This window comes from Silene latifolia, chromosome 9 (genome assembly GCF_048544455.1).
Source record: "Silene latifolia isolate original U9 population chromosome 9, ASM4854445v1, whole genome shotgun sequence".
Taxonomy (NCBI): Eukaryota; Viridiplantae; Streptophyta; class Magnoliopsida; order Caryophyllales; family Caryophyllaceae; genus Silene; species Silene latifolia.
The window spans coordinates 118,115,095-118,133,414 of NC_133534.1; the positions used below are offsets into that span (position 1 = coordinate 118,115,095).

Below are 18,320 nucleotides of genomic sequence, written 5' to 3' on the forward strand. Positions count from 1 at the left end.
TGTTTTTGGGTTATTTTGTTACGGTTTCTATTTTAATAAGTCGGGAATATGTATATTTCTATTATTTACATTATTAGTTTTAGTTATTAAGTTAATATTAAGTAGCGGTGACGGAATAATATATTTAAGTTTTGAGTCGGGATTTTATTTCGGGAAGGTTACTATTTTTAGTAACCCGCTATTTTTGGCAATTGCTATTTTGGAAACTTCCCATTTTAGGAAACTTTCTATTTTGGGTAACTTATATTTTTAGTAACTTCTATTTTGGGAACGGGAATAGTTAAGTAATTGTTTATCATTTAATTATCTTTCAGAGGGCGAGTTGTTGTGGAATATTACTGGACACCCGACCATTTGACTGCAGTACTGAGGTAGGGAAATACACTTGACTTCTTATCGTGTCATTGATTTGTGTTGACTTATTTGTGTTTCATATGATCAAATTGTGAACGTGACTGGATTCGTGGTTGTTGATTACGCTATGATATGGTTGACTGAACTGTTCGTGTTGAGTGTGTTATTACAACATTTGGTAGCTGGCATGATTTCATTCATTGATATACATATTGTATTGCATTGTTTACTGTTGGACATTCATATGCATTGGAGATGGAGGATGTTGAGGTGATGTGGTGTGGTGATGATGATGTTGTGATAAGGCCCAGGCGGGTTCTGCAGGACTTGCCCTGGTGTCCTCAGCTGCGAGCTGGCAGATCGGCTACGGTCGATATAAAGTCTACCGGGGATCGGTATGGCTGGGCGTTCCGGGTTATGAGTTATGAGAAATGAGATATGAGATATGAGTTGAGGTGGAGATGGAGGTGTCGGAGGATCATGCATATCATGTTTTGTTGTTTAATTGTTTTCCCTACTCAACCTCGTGGTTGACCCTGTGTATTCGTGAACACCTGTGATGACCCAAATATTGGCGAGCAGACTTGACAGGTTTAAAAGATAGAACGGGAGCTTGGTGGGCGTGAGACACTGGAACAGAAGACTTAGTAGCTAGATCATCATCTAGAAGACTTTCACTTTTACTTATGTTAGTTCTTTGTATTTTGACGTTAAAGAGGTTTGTAATAATGAAGTTAAAAATAATTATATATATTGCCTTGGAGTTTAATTTGTTATTCACTACCTCGGGAAACCGAGATGGTAACAGTCCGGTTTATTAGGGAATGTCTTGCTAAAGGCTCCTTCATAAACCGGGGTGTTACAGGTATAATTCCTTTACTCTTTACTTAGTCTTTTACTTAATCTTTTGTTAATTGCTTTACTCAAATCATCATATTTATACTTGTTAAAATGTTTGACACCATTAATGACATGATTTCCATGATGATCTGTGATTAGTCTCTTAGCTAGGGTTAGTGTGGGATTAGGGCAGTAAACATGGGTTAGATCTATTCTTAATGAGTTTATATAAATGATTGTATGTTATGTTTTAAACTTATGCACATGTTATGCTTGACGAAATGCTTGATTGACAACCTAGCATGATTTTCCAATCTTTTCAACAAGACTTGTAAGACATAAATCAACTCAAGGCTTGTTAGACCATGCATATTATTGAATAGGGAGATCCAAGTCGTTGTAGGTTTTGTAAGCTATAAATCAACTCGAGTCCGAGAACTAAGTCTCCCTAGGAATTGTAAGACATAAATCAACTCGTTTCCAACACAACTATAATCGTTTGTATGACTCATTATTGTGATTATACCATATTTCCCCTATGAACCCATGACACCCTTGTGTTTTTAATAAATTGTTTACATCTCTATTTCATTTCTTTGTTTTTCATTTGTTTACATTTTCATTGTAGTAGTTTAGCTTACAACTCAAAACACAATTATGACACAAAAGACATAGCTACCTTGCATAAGATAACAACTATTTGATAAACCGTCCCTTGGAATCCGACCTCTACTTACTCTTTTACTAAGTAGTTTGTTGAGTTTATAAATATGATTTGATGTTGGTTGCTTTAACGACGAATGGACAACCGATCAATTTTACGTTTCACGCTTAACTATTTAATGGTAAGAAAGGTTATTTTCTCCCTTTTTTTAAAAAAATAATGTTGTACATCTGCTAAAAATAAGGGCCAACAGTCTGGGTTTATCGGACGGTATAACCTATGAACGATTCTAGTACAGATATACAAATTTCAAGAACATAGTTGGATAAAATTAGTATTCCGTAGTTAAGGAGTAAGACTACTCTAAAATTCATAGGATATTTTGTAATTATATTTGCAAGATGATACATGAATCGGCTTGTTCGGTAGAATTCCATATATATGGGTCAATAGAATAAGAGTCTATTGTTCAGATGTAGACAAAACCCAAATATTATCTTTTCCAAATTATGGTTGAAATTCTATCGTCTATCGTCTATCGTCTATCGTCTATCGTCTTTACTATCCTGTATCCATAGCATTAGCATTTCCATAGTATTTTCAAGTCTTAGATTCCTAAGAGTATAGTTCTTAAATTCCCATAATACGTTACTTTGTACTATAAGGACATTAGGACGTAGTTTATAACTCTAATATAGCACGAATGTGCGAAATTATAATGTAACAATGCCTTATATATGTTATCAAATATAAAATTATAATTATTCAATATTTATTTTCCAATACTCAAGAAATCTCTAATAGTTGCTCCAAAGGTGTCTTATGAATGTTCTACTCTATACCATGTATTGCCAGCATTCATGACAAGCCTCTATTTAGGAGAACATGAACATAGTGCAACATTTCTTTGATGTCATAATGGTATGTAATTAAGGTGTTCATGGTAGTGTTCTTCAGTATTAATTTTGCACAAAGCTAGAAAGTAAAGCAAGCACTTATCTCGTTTGAGTGCTTGGTGAAACATGTATGCATCATTTGCATAACTATAATTGTTTTCATTAATTTTAAAAGCTAACTAAAACTCATTATAGACTTGTAATAGTTCCTAACAAAAAACAACTCAATTGTAGTTGGTTTTTCTAATCGGGATAAAAAATTAATTTCTGTAATACCCCACGTTAATTGAAAAGGTTCAGTGATACGCTTAAATGACTAGTGCTTAAAGGGATTGGAAGTACTACACATATTAACAAAGTGCACTTTCTTTTATGGTCATCCATGCAAAAGAACTCCACAGTTAAGTGTGCTTGGCTGCGAGTACTCTTAGGATGGGTGACCTCCTGGGAAGGATCAAGGGATGCGCAAAAGTGAGGACAAAATGCGCTATAAAGGACCCGTGTTGATTTGTGGGCTATGTACACAGCTTAGCGAGCTACCGTGAGTGACCGCACCCGACCCGGTTTGGGCCGGGGTGTTACAAGTGGTATCAGAGCGACCCTGCAACCGGGTGGTGATGGGAGGCAGTTGTTAGACGATCTTAGAGGTAGTTGTTATACGCTCTATTGTGATCACCCACCTAGCGGGGGAGGATTCTGGGTTAGTGGTTATGCTCTCAGGCGCAACGAGGATGTTGCATTCTTCAAGTGGGGGTGATTGTAACACCCCAGGGTAATTGAAGAGGTCCATTGATAGGCTTAAATGACTAGTGCTTAAAGTGATTGAAAGTACTACTCATATCAACAAAGTTCACTTTCTTTTCTGGTTATCCATGCAAAAGAATTTCACAGTTAAGCATGCTTGACTGAGAGTAGTCTTAAGATTGGTGACCTCCTAGGAAGGTTCCCGGGATGCGCATGTGTAAGGACAAAATGCGCTGGAAAGGACCCGTGTTGATCTGTTGGCCATGTACACAGCCTAGCAAGCTACCGTGAGTGACCGCACCCGACGCTAGGTTTGGGCCGGGGTGTTACAACTTCATTAAATACAAAATATTATGATTCAAAAAACTTGAACCTCTAAACTTGTTCGAATTTTCTACTTTTAACGTGGAAACTCGAAAATCATACGGTAAAATTATAATTGCATCCATTTTCTTAGAATTAACATTATAAGATTCAATGGAAGACTATTATTGTTGTATACATGGTATGTCCTTGAAAGTAAAGAAAATAATACGACAACATTAAGCTACTGCGTCCCTTGCTTGTGCCTGTCATTCTTCAGCTATTTTACATTGATATATAAATACATGATGTTTGCGAGAATTGATACGTTAAATTGAGAGATGATGTAAACGCAAAACATTACTGTTTGGGCAAAATTCTGCACCTTGGGCCGAGAAGAAGATTGGTCCATCAAGACCCTCAAGGTGGACTGGGCTGAATAATCTGATAGCCTCAAGGAGCCTGTAAGCACGAAGCAATCAGGCAGACTTCATGGAGAATGAAGGGAGACGGGCTTTAGTGAGCAAGTCATGGGCTGGCAGCAGGAAAGGTCCAGCGAAGGCGGGTTTTCGGCTAACTTACCATGCAAGCAACCTAAACCCTACTAGGGTTTAGGTCCTATATATATGACGGAGAAAAGGGAGAAAGGGCATTCATTCATACACATACAGACCCTAGACATTGTACTAGATAGAAAATCGTGCACCATCGTTGTATTTGTCCTCCACATTAAAAGCTAGTGCAATCTTTGAAAGGGTACCGTCCCCTTCCCGCGGTCGTTTCCCACATTGGGTTTTCCGCGTCACTAAAGCTCTTGTGTTACTTTTATTTACGTTTCTATTCGCTCACATATCCACCATACAAGCATCATAAATTTCTCATATAACGCATAAGATGACTTTGACCTAATTAAACCTAACTCGGTAGAAAAATACCAAAACAGTTTGGCGCCCACCATGGGGCATAATGGTCGTCATGGTTAATTACTCAATATGGAATGGGCGGAAGCAAGAACGCATCATCAACATCAGCAGCCGGGTCAGGAGGTAATCAGCCGTTGTTGGTACCACCAAACCCCATCTAGAATCCAGCTTCAGCGGGTCAAACTCAGGCACCCGGACATTCGTCAAGAGTCAACCCCGTGGATAAGGTCACCTTACCTCCCAAAACTCTTACTAAGGGAACGTACTCCAGGTTGGATAAGGGACAAGGAGGCGTGAGTCTCACCCCGTGGAAAGCATGCGGGAAGACCAGGGGAAGGCAGAAGCCCAAGCAAGAAGGGGGAATAGGGAGATCGAGGCACAGATAAACCTTCTGAAGCAACAAGCAAGCACGCCAGCAAGCACTGAGGGTGGAAACCAGGTATCGGTAGTGGAGCCCTCGCAGGGGGCATTAGGCAGCAGGAGTCAACCGCGATAGATTCCAGCCGAGTGGTGACCAGATTGGATCTGACAGCAGTACCGACAAGAGAAAGAATAGTCTCACAGGGGCTAGGATATCTGACACCAGATAGCTGGCAGTCTGCAAGCAGCGCAACCATGGATAACGAACACCTAGCGCAACCAGTAATTTCAGTACCAGGTAACATTGCAACCAGTAATTTCATTATGACTAACCAGACACCTGGCGTAGGATCTGTAGGCAGTCCGCAGGTAGGCTGGCCCCAAGGGTCACTTATAGCATCAACCCCTCTAGATAACGGACAAAACCAGAGCCCTGGGAAGCTCTGGCCTGGAAGCAGTACCCAGAATCAGTAGATAACTTGCAGCCGCAATGCAAATTCAGGCAGCTTAACAAATCCGCCATACTTGGAGCTAAGAGAGATGCTAACCAGGGTACCAGGGATGCCACCTCCATTTGAGAAGGCAGGACTTGATAGCTACGCAAACTCGCCATTCGTGGACGCAATATCGATTGTCGCCATGCCAAAGGGGTTCAACAACCCAAACATGACTCTCTTTGACGGCACGACGGACCACTTTGATCACGTGAGCCAGTACAAACAAAAGATGATTACAGTAACGACCATTGGGCATGTAAAGGAAGCTTGCATGTGTAAGGGGTTCGGATCAACATTGTCGGGGCCCGCACTCCGTTGGCTCGGAAGTCTACTTAACAGGTCGATATCCACATTTGACGACTTGGTAAATGCGTTCACTCAACAGTTTGCTAGCAGCAGGAAGCCACAAAAGCACGCTGGCGACTTGTACCGAATAGTCCAAGGCGCCAACGAGACAATTGGAGAGTTCAACACCAGGTTCAATAACGAAAAGGTCGCAGTACGGGAGTGTGACGTTTCGACAGCAGTGGAAGCCTTCAGGAGGGGCCTGCACAACGATTCAGATCTGTATAAACTGCTGACAATGCATCCCTGTCACAGCTTTGAAGCAGACCAAGAAAAAGCCACATCAGCAATTAGACTGGAAGAAGATATGCTCGCCAGGGCATGTATACCGAGCACCTTAGGCATATCCAGTACATCAGCCATAGAGAAATCGGGCAGAAAGTAGTCTACTGGGAAGAAAGAATAGAGATACAAACCATATGGTAGAGGAGTGAACAGAGTCAACAATAGAGAGGAAAATCAACAGCTTCCTATGCTAGCCGAGTATGGGTTCACAACTGGCATCGGGGGAATTCTGAAAGACTAAGGGAAATAACTGACGGAGTAAGGTGGCCTAGGCCGCCGATAGAAGGACAAGCCTGGAGAAAAGAGAGCAAGAAGAAGTGCGAGTTCCATCGTGATATTGGGCATACTACGGAGGACTTCTATACTCTGCGCAGGGAGATCAGACGCATGTACGAACAAGGGGAACTAAGCCACCTATTACCACGTGGGGGTAAGCAGCAGGATAAAGTGGGTTCTACAAAACTGGCTAAGCCCTCCACACCACCTACATGCACCAAAATAATAAACGTTATAATAGGCGGCTCGAACCTAAGCGGTTTGACATATTCGGCGGAAAAGAGACACGCTACCGAGACCAAGGGTGATAGGCCAGAAACCTCCTGTAGAGTTTCCCACAGCAACCTGCCTCCCGTCACCTTCGATGAGGAGGATGTCCATGAAAGTCAGGAGCACCATGACGCACTTATCATAACATTATCAATGGTTAATTGCACGGTTATGAAGGTTCTGGTAGATACGGGTAGCTCGGTCAATCTGATCATGCTAAAAACCATAGAAAACATGGGATTCAGCGAGAAGGATTTGCAGAGGAAGACCATCCCACTAGTGGGATTCAGTGGAGAAACGGCTAACTCACTAGATGAGATCGTGATCCCAACCTACGTAGGAGGAATCAACGAGCAGGTAAGGTACTTAGTCATTGAGGGACCATCCACCTACAATGTTATCCTTAGAAGACCATGGCTACATTTAATGAAGGCAATCCCATCAACATATCATCAATGCGTGAAATTCCCCACACCCTGGGGAGTGGAAAAAATACGTGGAGATCAGAAAGAAGCCATGGGATGCTATAAGAAGGCACTGAAGTGGACAGCTACCCCCAACATATAAATTACAGAAGCAGCACGTCCAGAATGAGTATGTCGAGCCCCCAGCCAAGGAACTAGATCAAGTCAACCTGGACGGACTGCACCCAGAAAGAACAGTACTAATAAGGGCAGAGTGCACAGGCGACCTTAGGCGACACCTAGTCAAGTTCCTGCAAGCCAACATGGACTGTTTCTCCTGGTCCCATGAGGACATAGTAGGGATAGACCCATCTGTCATAACACACAGGCTGAGTGTAGACCCTGGATGCAAGCCTGTCCAGTAGAGACGAAGAAAGTTCGCAGCTGAAAGAAACAAGGTAATCAACCAGGAGGTGGATAACCTGCTGACAGCAAACAAAATAAGAGAGGTGAATTATCCATACTGGTTGTCAAACGTAGTGGTAGTGCTCAAAAAGAATGGGAAGTGGAGAGTATGTGTGGACTTCACCGATCTCAACAAGGCCTGCCCAAAAGATCTCTTCCCACTACCGCATATGGTTGACGCCACAGCTGGACACGAGATGCTAACATTCCTGGACACCTGGAGTGGTTACAACCAAATCAAGATGGACCCAACCGACCACGAAAAGACAGCATTCATGTCAGAAAGAGTTATATACTGTTACAACGTTATGCCTTTCGGCCTGAAGAATGCAGGATCTACCTATCAAAGGTTGGTCAACCGAATGTTCAAAGAGCAGATAGGAAGAATTATGGAAGTATATATTGATGATATGGTAGTAAAGTCAACGAAAGCTAGGGATCATTTGCGGCATCTGACATAAACCTTTGACACACTCAGAGAGTACAAAATAAAGCTGAGCCCTTCCAAATTTACTTTTGGAGTCTCATCCGGGAAGTTCTTGGGCTACATAGTGACTTAAAGAGGAATAGAAGCCAGCGCAGAACAGATAAAGGCAGTACTACAGCTGGAGTCACCAGAAAAGCCAAAAGACGTGCAGCGGCTAGCAGGAAAAGTGGCAGCTCTCAGCAGGTTCATTTCAAGATCTTCAGACAGGTGCATATCATTCTACGATATATTGAGGAAGAGCCAAAGATTCGAATGGACCGCAGAGCACGAACAAGCATTCAGAGAGCTTAAGCACTATCTCAGCACCCCGCCACTGCTATCAAAAGGAGCAAGGAGAACCAATGTTCCTTTACTTAGCCGTTACAGAGGTAGAAGTGAGCGCGGTCCTAGTCAGGGAGCAGGATAAGGAGCAGCGGCCAGTCTTTTATGTAAGCAAGTCTCTGCTACCGACAGAGACCAGGTACACATCCTTTGAAAAGCTGGTACTTGCACTTATAATTGCATCCTACAAATTGCGCCATTATTTTGAGTCACATACCATACATGTTGTAACTAATTATCCTCTAAAGTCTTTAATGAGGAAGCCTGAGTTATCAGGCCGAATATCGAAATGGTCCATACACCTTAGTGGATATGACATTAGATATGACCCAAGAATGGCAATAAAGTCACAGGCATTGGTAGATTTTGTTTCAGACTTCATCCCAACTATCCAAAATCTGGCTGATAAAGAAATCTTGACCCTCAAAGGGGACAAGGATGCAGAAGTCTGGCAGATGCACATCGACGGTGCCTCTAATCAAAAGGGGGGCAAGTGTAGGCCTAATTTTGTGATCTCCACACGGGGATCTGGTAGCACTAGCAGTCCGCTGAGGGTTTAAAGCTACTAACAATGAAACAGAATATGAAGCCTTAATACTGGGGATGCAACTAACACTAGACCTGGGAATCAAAAATTTACAAGTATATAATGATTCCTTGCTTATAGTTAATCACGTAAATGATGAATATGTAGCCACGGATTCAAAGATGACAGCCTACTTAAAAGTAGCAAAGGAGCTAAAGCAGAAATTCAAAGACTGCAAGCTCAAACAGGTTCCCAGAGACCAGAATGTAGAAGCTGACGCCCTGGCAACCCTGGGGGCAACTTTCAATCCAACAGAGCTGGCCAACATACCCATCGCACACGTATTGGAGCCATTAATCCAAAAAGAAGATGGGAGCTAGAAGACCAGCAGGATGTGGAGAACGGAGCAGCAGCTCTATCGAACACAGACGACCAATCAGCTGATCTAAACTGGCATACACCTTACTTAGATTGGCTAAAAGACGGCAAGCTGCTAGATGACAAAAGGGAGGTAAGGGGGTTTTTAAATGAAAGCCTCCAGATTTGTACTGATTGACAATGTGCTTTCCAGAAAATCATTGGCTAGACCTTACTTACGGTGCATGCATAAGCAAGAGGCACATACCGTATTGCATGCCCTCCACAGTGGCGAATGTGGAAACCACGCAAGGGGCAGAAGTGTGTTAAACAAAGCTCTCAGACAAGGCTACTTCGGGCATATAATGAAGGCAGATTCGGCAGAATACACTCGAAAGTGTGATGCCTGTCAAAGGTCAGCACCAATAATCCACCAGCCAGCAGAACCTTTACATCCAATCATTTTCCTATGGTTATTCATGACATGGGGAATGGACATCATTGGCCCTCTGCCAAGGGCCCCAGGAAACAGACTGTGGATGCTAGCAATGACAGATTACTTTTCCAAATGGATAGAGGCGGAAGCATTCACTGAGGTAAAGATAAGCAAGTCATTTCTTATACCAAACGTAACATCCTCTTCAGGTTTGATATCCCATCATAAATCATATGTGACAACGGATCAAAATTCGTGTCAAACGAGGCGGGGGGATACTATGCCAGGTGGAACATCTCACTGAAAAAGTCAACGCCTAAGAATCCAAAGTCCAATGGGCAAGCTGAATCCAGCAATAAAATCATTATGGAAAATTTAAGGAGGAGGTAGGAGGAGTTAGAAGGAAAGTGGGAAGATAAGTTGCCACTAGTACTCTGGTCAGTGAGAACCACACCAAAGAAGACGACAGGCCAAACATCCTTCAGCCTGGTGTTTGGAGCAGAGGCGGTGATTCCATCGGAGGTTCTAGTTCCAACTCACAGGTATGGATGCATGACAGGGGAACTGAACAGTGCAGAAATGATCAGGAGTTTGGACACGGTAGACGAGCTGCAAGCAAGTGTGAAGATACGTCTGGCTACCTACAAACAGTCAGTCACCAAAAGCTACAATAAGAACGTAAAAGTTAGGCTCTTGGAGGTAGGAGACCTGGTTCTCCGTGAGGTGCTTCTAAACACCAGAAACCGGAAAGCAGGCAAATTCGCCTAAAAATGGGAAGGACCATACCAAGTTGAAGGCGTTGTTGGCCATAGGGCGTACAAATTAATGACCATGGATGGTCACATAATATACAAACCATGGAACATACTTTACCTGAAGAGGTATCACTTTTGATAACAAGTAGAATTTAGTGTGCAGAGTTTGTATTCAAAAAACCCAAAAAAATAACAAGGTAGTAGGCATACTATCAGCTTTCTATTATACTTCTTTTTGTTTACATTTCTTTAAACTTGAAACCACTATTGGAGCTGTGTGGTTTGTAGCTTCCTGGGTCCATGGTTGCTCTGGAACCCCCTGAGATAGCGCTAGGTACTTCACATTGCTTTAATAATTTTTTTTTGTTTTTGACTTTTCTATTTTGGGTTCTTTGAAATACCACTTTGCACTATAACGTCTATGGTACGTTGAAAGTGTTGCCAACATGACTGTTAACTGTGAACGCAGGGTGACAAGACACATGGCACTCCAACATGCCTAACCTAATTCTCCAGTAGGAGCACCCTCACCAGGCGGCTTGTGGAACATACGAAGGGGGCTTGGCCGACAGCTCAAAGCTCATGTAGCTACCTGGATACCACCCCCAAAGATAGCTATCGACACCGAGTACTCGACGTAGTCAGGGCCCCAGGTAGCATGCAAAAACATAAGGAGCGCAGGGATCTCTGAGCAACTAGGATCCTGCAACATTCCACTAGTCCTAGAATGACGATAAACTTTCCTAAGGTATGTCCCTGTTGGCTCTAAACATGATGAACACATATTGCATCATGAACAAGGTTAAGTAGTCAAAATTTGGCGATAAGTCTAAATCAGCGCCTAGGCTGACACGACAGCTAGCTAAGTCTAAATCAGCCTCCTTGGTTGACACGACACGTCTAAATCAGCCCCCTGGGTTAACACGGCCACCACCAGTCTAAATCAGCCTCCTGGACTGACACGATAGGTCTAAATCACCCTCATGGGTTGACACAGCCACCTCCATTTTAAATCAGCCATTGGGTTGACACAACGGTAACTCAGGCTCTAGAACAGCCCCCTAAGCTGAACATGACTACCTAATATGTGCCTAAGTCTATCAATAGGCAAAAAAGACAATTCACGCAACATAATATATGTAAAACAAAAAGCTGCCTGCTAACCAGGAAGGAGCTATTTCCAAAGTACGACCAAACCTGCCAACTGGGCAAACATGGCCAAAAGTACAAAGTTCAACCCGCCACCACGGCAGGAACCACAAAACAAATTGTTTTAAAATACTTACAAAGTCAACGCCACACAGGGCCAGACCCCCATAACCAAAAAATACTTAAAAATTTTCTAAACAGAGGCTAAGTAAATAACTTCCCTCTCAGCTTCCTGTGTCCCCTCCCCTACATGTTCTGGCTGACCCTCGTTTTCAGGAACAGGACCAGGTTGCATGATCCTCTCACCAGCGGCATCCTGGACACTATCATCAGTATCAGCCTTCTGAAAAGGGCCTGATCCCTCCGTAGCAGCCTGCTCCGTCATGGCAGGAGAGTTCACCTTACCAACTTCCGGCATCAGCATGCTCAAGTCATACATCACAAGATAGAGTTCACCTCTCCTCCTCCTCTACCAACTTCCAATGCAGCACGCATCTCGCTGATCTTACCACGCCAGATAGCATAAGCCACAATATTGGTGGGAAGAGTGATCAGCTCATTAATCCTCTCGTCAGCACGCTTGAGAGCCTCGGTAAATGAATTGCACACCTCCTGGGTATGTGCCAGCTGGTCATCTCCCTCCTTCAGGTGCTTCTTGGTCCCAGATAGCTCGGCCTTCAGCTCCGCAACACACTTCCTCAAGTCAAGACGCTGCTGCTCCAACCCAGCAACAGTCCCCGTAAGCTCCTGATTCCTGGCGTTGGTGGCTCTGCTAGTATTCTGAACCACGTCGATCATCTTCCTGTTATAAAGAGCTGGCTAGAAGACCTGTCACCAAAAAAATAAGAATAGCGGATCCAACAGGTAAGAGTTCGGAATGAATAAAGGCAGCAGAAGAGGCAAGCTTATCATGAAGGCGTTGTGCACGTCATTTTCAGTCATCTCCTCAGGGGAGAACTGTATGAAAGTTTCAACCAGTGGTGGAAACAGAAGTTGATCCATGGCTGGCTAGTAAGTGACCTGGTCCACGTTCCCAAATCCTTTAGGAAATTGGGCAATAATAACTCCGCCAGTGGCAGTAGGGCTTGACGGAGTAGTTGGAGGATGGCGCGATAAAGGGCCGACTTTTAAAGGTTGAGAGGTAGGGCGAACAGTGCAAGATCGAGCATGAGGTGATTGAAAGGAGGCAATAGGAGCATTCCTCTTAGAGGCGGAGGGGGTGTTAGGGCTCCCAGCAGCCCTCTTCCTCCTAGCGCTCTGGAGGATGGCCTCTAAGGGATCAATTCTACCACCTTTTGTCAGCAAGAAATACGGTATCAGGGAGTATCAGGTAGACAAAATAAAATCATCACGCGTCAGAGTTGTCTAAACTTACCAGAAGACATGTTGCGCGACGATTTTTAGGGATGGAGGAGAAAGCAAGAGAGAAACCAGGGAGCAGGTCAGGAAACTTTCTGTCAGAAGCGGGTATGCAGAACAACTTATTGCGAGCAGATGCAGGATCTCCCAGATGGATCAGATTGCCATGACCTGCATGCAAATAAAAAGTAAGCCAGTGAGCACGTGGAAATCAGCAAGATAGCAGGAAAGCCGCTTACTCGAAGTCATGACCTAGTCTTCGAAGATATATTTAGCAGGCAGCTAAATAGAGTCTTCCTTAGGTAGAAGAACTCTTCAAACCACTTCTCGTCCTTCGACTTCGACACATGCCTGAAGGGAGTCTTACCATGGCCATAGAAAAAACTGTCCTCTTCCCAGTGACCGGATCTCAAACATGTGTGCAAGCTCACCAAGGCTGATATCGCTGCTCGTATTCCGGCTGGCAGTAAGAGAATAGAGAAGAACCCTCCATACGTGGGCAACGATTTGAAACATGGCAAAGCCATTAGTTCGGAGGAAGTCCTGAACAAACTTGGGGAATGGAAAACGGAGGCCATGCTTAAAGGGGTAGATGTAAAGCAGATCCATCTCTCACGGGACGCGTCAACCTTCTGCCCATAACGAGGAATAACAATATCCACCCTGTCACCAAGCCCCAACAGTTCTTTGATTTGGGGAATGACGGCGGTCGTCAGGGTAGAGTCGCAGTTGTAGGAGTGGGTGAAAAGGTCACGAGATGGAAAAAAGGGGTCCGACACCGAAGTGACCGAGATAGAGGACGAAGGGGCATGACGAGATTTACCCATGGTAATACAAGAAAAGATTGGAAAGATAAGGGTAAATACCTGATGGTGGAGATAAAGCTCTGGCGAAAATGGCCGAAGTCCGGCAAAGGGATGAAAGGAAGAAGAAGGGTTTAGGAGAGTGGGAGGGTTTTAAAATTTTGGAATGAAGTGTGGGGAGATGGAGTGGGGACGGTTGTATTTATTAGGGGAGAGAGAGTTGAGGGGGCGAGAAACGAGGAGTGTTATGGGGCAATGATGAGTATGTGGGAAGTTGTGCAAAAGTCTGCGCAGGGATTAACTGATAATTTCCCGCTCGTCAGTTCGAAGCGTGTACCGCAAGAAATTAGGGGCAAACAGTTTGGGCCAAATTCTACACATTGGGCCGAGAAGAAGATTGGTCCATCAAGACACTCAAGGTGGACTAGGCTGAATAATCTGATAGACTCAAGGAGCCCGTAAGCACGAAGCAATCATGCAGACTTCAGGGAAAATAAAAGGAGCCGGGCTTTAGTTACCAAGTCATGGGCTGGCAGTAGGAAAGGCCCAGGGAAGGCGGGTTTTCGGCTAACTTACCATGCAAGCAACCTAATGGAGCAGGAGCTGATAACCAGGTCCCTGAGCATTTGAAGGGAGGCCAGGGACAGCCTATCCATGGCCTTACTTTCCCATGATATAGCCTAGAATTACCAGGCACAGGCCAGGCCACAACAGTCCCAGCAAGCCATATTCAGGCTAACAACAATCACAGCAACAATGATTAGGCAACCTCAACTATCAGTCCAAGTTCACCAGGTCACAAGTGCACGTTCCAGATCAACCACCAGATCCCACCTTGGCTAGCTCAATCTTTATTTAACTAGGTTCAAATCAATCCTAGAGAGCCAGGCTTAGTTACCAATGCATTTCACAGAAAATCAAACTGAAAAGCAAGATGCCGGAGGGGTAAAACAGATAAAGCAGAATTGCCATTTTTACCCAAACAAGGCAAAACTCTTGGCAAAATGACTCTTGGCTTGTTTCAGCTTTCCTCAGATAGCACCTTGAGCAACAGTTGGTGCCTGAACCAAGATCATTTAACCTTCACACATCTAGCCAAAGAAATTAGCAATCAAAGTACAAGCTGTCACTATCATACCTGCAGCTCTTTTGTTCTTATTTAAGTTTGCCTTAATTCATTTTGTATCCATTGTAATATAGTTGTAATGCTTTTGTTTGATTCCTAAGACTAATCCTAGCCCTTAGATGGAAATATCTAGGGTTTTGTTGTACTGAATTTCAACAGGAAAGGCCTATATAAGGACCCTTCCTTAGTCTGTTTTACTCAGACTTGATCAATGATATAAACCTTGAGATTTCTCTCAAAATTTTCAAATCTTATTAACTTTGATGAGTCTTAGTTGTAGGTCAGACTTAATATCTTCTCGTGCTTGCTTAGAAGGTGATTAAGGTGTTGGGAAATGTGTCCTCAACAGTAGTGCGATCACATGATTTAAATATCATTATTAAATCTCATTTTAAAGAATACAATTGGGAAGTAATTTTGTTACTGTCAACTGGTCAACATATATCGGTAATGATTGGCTGACTAGAGTTTGACATTACTGTCGTGTGACGGTGGTGATCAGTTGACCCCCTAGGTCATACCTATAGGGCAACACTCTTAATTGATCATTTAATTAATCGTATAATGTTACGAGTTAATTAAATTACTTGAAAAATTGACGGACGATTTTGGAAGTAAAATTTACGTATCAAATTGAAATGTGATTAAATGAGATACGGTCTGAGTAATCGAATTGTATCATTACTCGGATGAAATTATTGTTTAAAGAAACAATTGGATTTGAATGAATTATTATAAATGCGATTTATAAACGGTAAAATATTTTGGTACAAGTAATTATGAATTACTAAGTCGATTTTTGTACATGACGTATTTTTATTAATGCGTTGATTTTTAATATGATTAAAATACATAACAAATTTCTGTCACATATGACATGTGACATATTGACATTTGACAAAAATAATATGGATCCCATATTATCATATGTGCCGAAAATCGGAGGTGGTTTAAACAAATATTGTGTTTGTTTAATTAGTGGTGAGCATAATGATGATTAACCTATTGCTAGCCATGCACACCTACATATTCTTGTGAAGGTAACCATGGGCATGCATTGGCTCTCCTTTCCCTCCACTCCCACCGGTTTTGGGGAAGACAAAATCCTAGTGATTTTTCCTTATTTTGCCTATTATTCACTTTTACAATATCATGTGAATTATTATTATTCATTCATCTAAAAATAAGAGTTTTTAGAAAGAGAAAATCCTCTATAATCCCTCTTCTCCTACCCGGTTTTAGGAGCATAAACCAAATAATTTTTGGTTCAATTTTTCACTAGATTAATATTATACTAGCTCAAATAATATTAATTAGATTAAGAGTTAGCTTTGGGTATTATTCCTAAGGAGAGATCCTACACTTGGATCTTGTTCTTCCATTAAAGGAAAGCTCAAGAACAAAAGAAAAGGAGATTTCTTTTGTGCCCATTTGAACCGAAATTTCAATGTAAGGATATGATTTCTTCTCTATTTTATTATATTGTTTGCATGCATAAAATCCGCATTTAATTTTATGACAAATTAATTTAAACATATATGAGTATGTTAGTATGTATATGAATCTACATTTCCTTCAATCGGTATCAAAGCAACGGTTGTTTGCATGCAAATCGGTTAAAAGTTTTTCCGAGTTATAAGAATAACAAATAAAACTTGTAAAATTTGTGTTATTATGAGATATCACGAAATTAATCCATGCATGTTAATATTTCTGGTCCAAAAATGTTTTAGGATATTTTGGTTAATTTTACGGATTTTTATTGTTCATATTTTACAATAATGGCATTTAAATGTGATTTTATGAGTAAAAATGTCATTTTTGGTCTAAAATTAGCTATACTTCGAATTTTCCATTGATTTTTGGATATGTTGTCACAAATATTATTTTGAGATAACCTGTAAATTTTCATAATTTGTGGACTTGTTATGCTCGAAAAATGAATTTTTCATTATTAAATTCGGATTTAGGTGAAAAATAGGTTAATATGAGTTAAATTTCGAATCTGGTCATAGAAATTTAATATCTTGTCACATGCAATTTTACAAGATGTGTGTAAAATAATTGGATATAAAGAAGTCTTTTTGCATGATTTATGAATTTTTGAAGAAAAATAGCATAAATAGTGACATTATTAGTGGAAAATTAATAAAACATAATCTATGACTTAGGAAAAACGTCTAATGTTGCATTTTATTATCGTTTTCAGATCTAAAATTGAAAATTTAATGAAAATAATTTTTCCATGTTTTTATGATTATTTTATTAAAAATCGATAAACCGCAACATTGTTTTTCCGGGAAAATTTCGAAATTTTTAACCTAAGATTTTGAACATTATGAGTGTCATGGTATTTTTCCAGAATGTTCATGAATTTAAATTTCAAATTTTGAATTTATTTGAAATTTTGTGATTTATTTGAAGTTTAATAGCTTATTTTTGTAATTTTTGGTCCATTTATGAACAATTTTATAAAATATGGGTTAATTATTGTCAAATTATTAGTGAAGACTAAATTTTGAGTCCTAAGAGGTTAGGGTAATTAACTTATGCATAAATATGAGTTTATGTATTTTTGTGATTATAAAATGTTGAAATCACGCAAATCCGTAAAAACCGAGTAATAACCGATATTGGCTAATTAAAGGCGATTTAGCATAAAATTGAGCATGTTCATACATATTATAATACTGCATTTTCTTTATGATTGTCATAATTTTAATTTATGTAATTTTGAATTATGTAATTTTACTTAGTATGGCCTTAGATTTTAATTGGTATTTCCCGAAATGTATGGGAATATCGATTCGGTTGTAATTTTTATTGTGATCTCGTATCACCGTTTTGTAATTTAATAGATTTATTTTATTTTAGTTACAAATGTATAATAGGAAATTATGTAATTTATTATGTAATTTTATTCATTCCGGAGTTCCCAAAGATGGATTTCTTCAAGAATGGCGATACATAAAGACGGTGTTACCTCGAGATGCGTGCCACAACCGAAGTTCAAGGGACCAATGGAGTTGGTTTCCGAATATGTAATAGTTAAATAGTTTTACTATTTTAGGAAAGGCCATACTAGGATTTATTTATTTATCTTTATGCTTGCATTTTATTTTATGTCACATGCATCGCTAAATCGCCATAACTAAAACATGCATTGTCCTTTTTATCGAGTTTATCGACCGTGTCAATTCGAATTATCGTAGTTCACCGCTTTAGTTCACTTAAAACGTGATAAATAATAAATTGACATGACCTCTCGCTAAAACAAACAATTGAGACATAGCCTTACCAAATAGTAGAAACCATGAAAACCTATTTCGCGAGGGAGTGCACTCGGCTACCCCGGGGTACAAACCTTGTTACGTA

The 18,320-nt window shown here is 41.2% G+C and overlaps 3 protein-coding genes across 3 annotated transcripts; all 3 read left to right on the forward strand.

The window, feature by feature from the left end:
- Positions 1-5,750: 5,750 nt before the first annotated feature.
- On the forward strand, positions 5,751-6,311 carry LOC141601514 (uncharacterized). The gene has a single exon (XM_074421803.1). It carries the CDS (start codon positions 5,751-5,753, stop codon positions 6,309-6,311), a length of 561 nt encoding a protein of 186 aa, XP_074277904.1.
- Positions 6,312-8,454: 2,143 nt separating this feature from the next.
- Positions 8,455-9,340, forward strand: LOC141601515 (uncharacterized). Its single transcript, XM_074421804.1, has 2 exons — positions 8,455-8,923; positions 9,015-9,340. The coding sequence occupies exons 1-2, from the start codon at positions 8,455-8,457 to the stop codon at positions 9,338-9,340; spliced, it is 795 nt and encodes a 264-aa protein (XP_074277905.1).
- A 342-nt stretch (positions 9,341-9,682) lies between these two features.
- On the forward strand, positions 9,683-10,982 carry LOC141601516 (uncharacterized). Its single transcript, XM_074421805.1, has 4 exons — positions 9,683-9,962; positions 10,313-10,476; positions 10,797-10,842; positions 10,978-10,982. The coding sequence occupies exons 1-4, from the start codon at positions 9,683-9,685 to the stop codon at positions 10,980-10,982; spliced, it is 495 nt and encodes a 164-aa protein (XP_074277906.1).
- Positions 10,983-18,320: the final 7,338 nt, after the last annotated feature.

What these genes read in the sequence shown, in the direction of transcription:
- LOC141601515 (XM_074421804.1), top strand. Translation starts at nt 8,455, where the DNA reads ATGTTCCTTTACTTAGCCGTTACAGAGGTAGAAGTGAGCGCGGTCCTA. An exon ending in TGCCTCTAATCAAAAGGGGG is followed by an intron (nt 8,924 to 9,014) that starts GCAAGTGTAGGC and finishes ACAATGAAACAG; the next exon opens with AATATGAAGCCTTAATACTG.
- LOC141601516 (XM_074421805.1), top strand. Translation starts at nt 9,683, where the DNA reads ATGAAGGCAGATTCGGCAGAATACACTCGAAAGTGTGATGCCTGTCAA. An exon ending in AAACGTAACATCCTCTTCAG is followed by an intron (nt 9,963 to 10,312) that starts GTTTGATATCCC and finishes GATGCATGACAG; the next exon opens with GGGAACTGAACAGTGCAGAA. An exon ending in GAGACCTGGTTCTCCGTGAG is followed by an intron (nt 10,477 to 10,796) that starts GTGCTTCTAAAC and finishes TGTGGTTTGTAG; the next exon opens with CTTCCTGGGTCCATGGTTGC.
- LOC141601514 (XM_074421803.1), top strand. Translation starts at nt 5,751, where the DNA reads ATGACTCTCTTTGACGGCACGACGGACCACTTTGATCACGTGAGCCAG.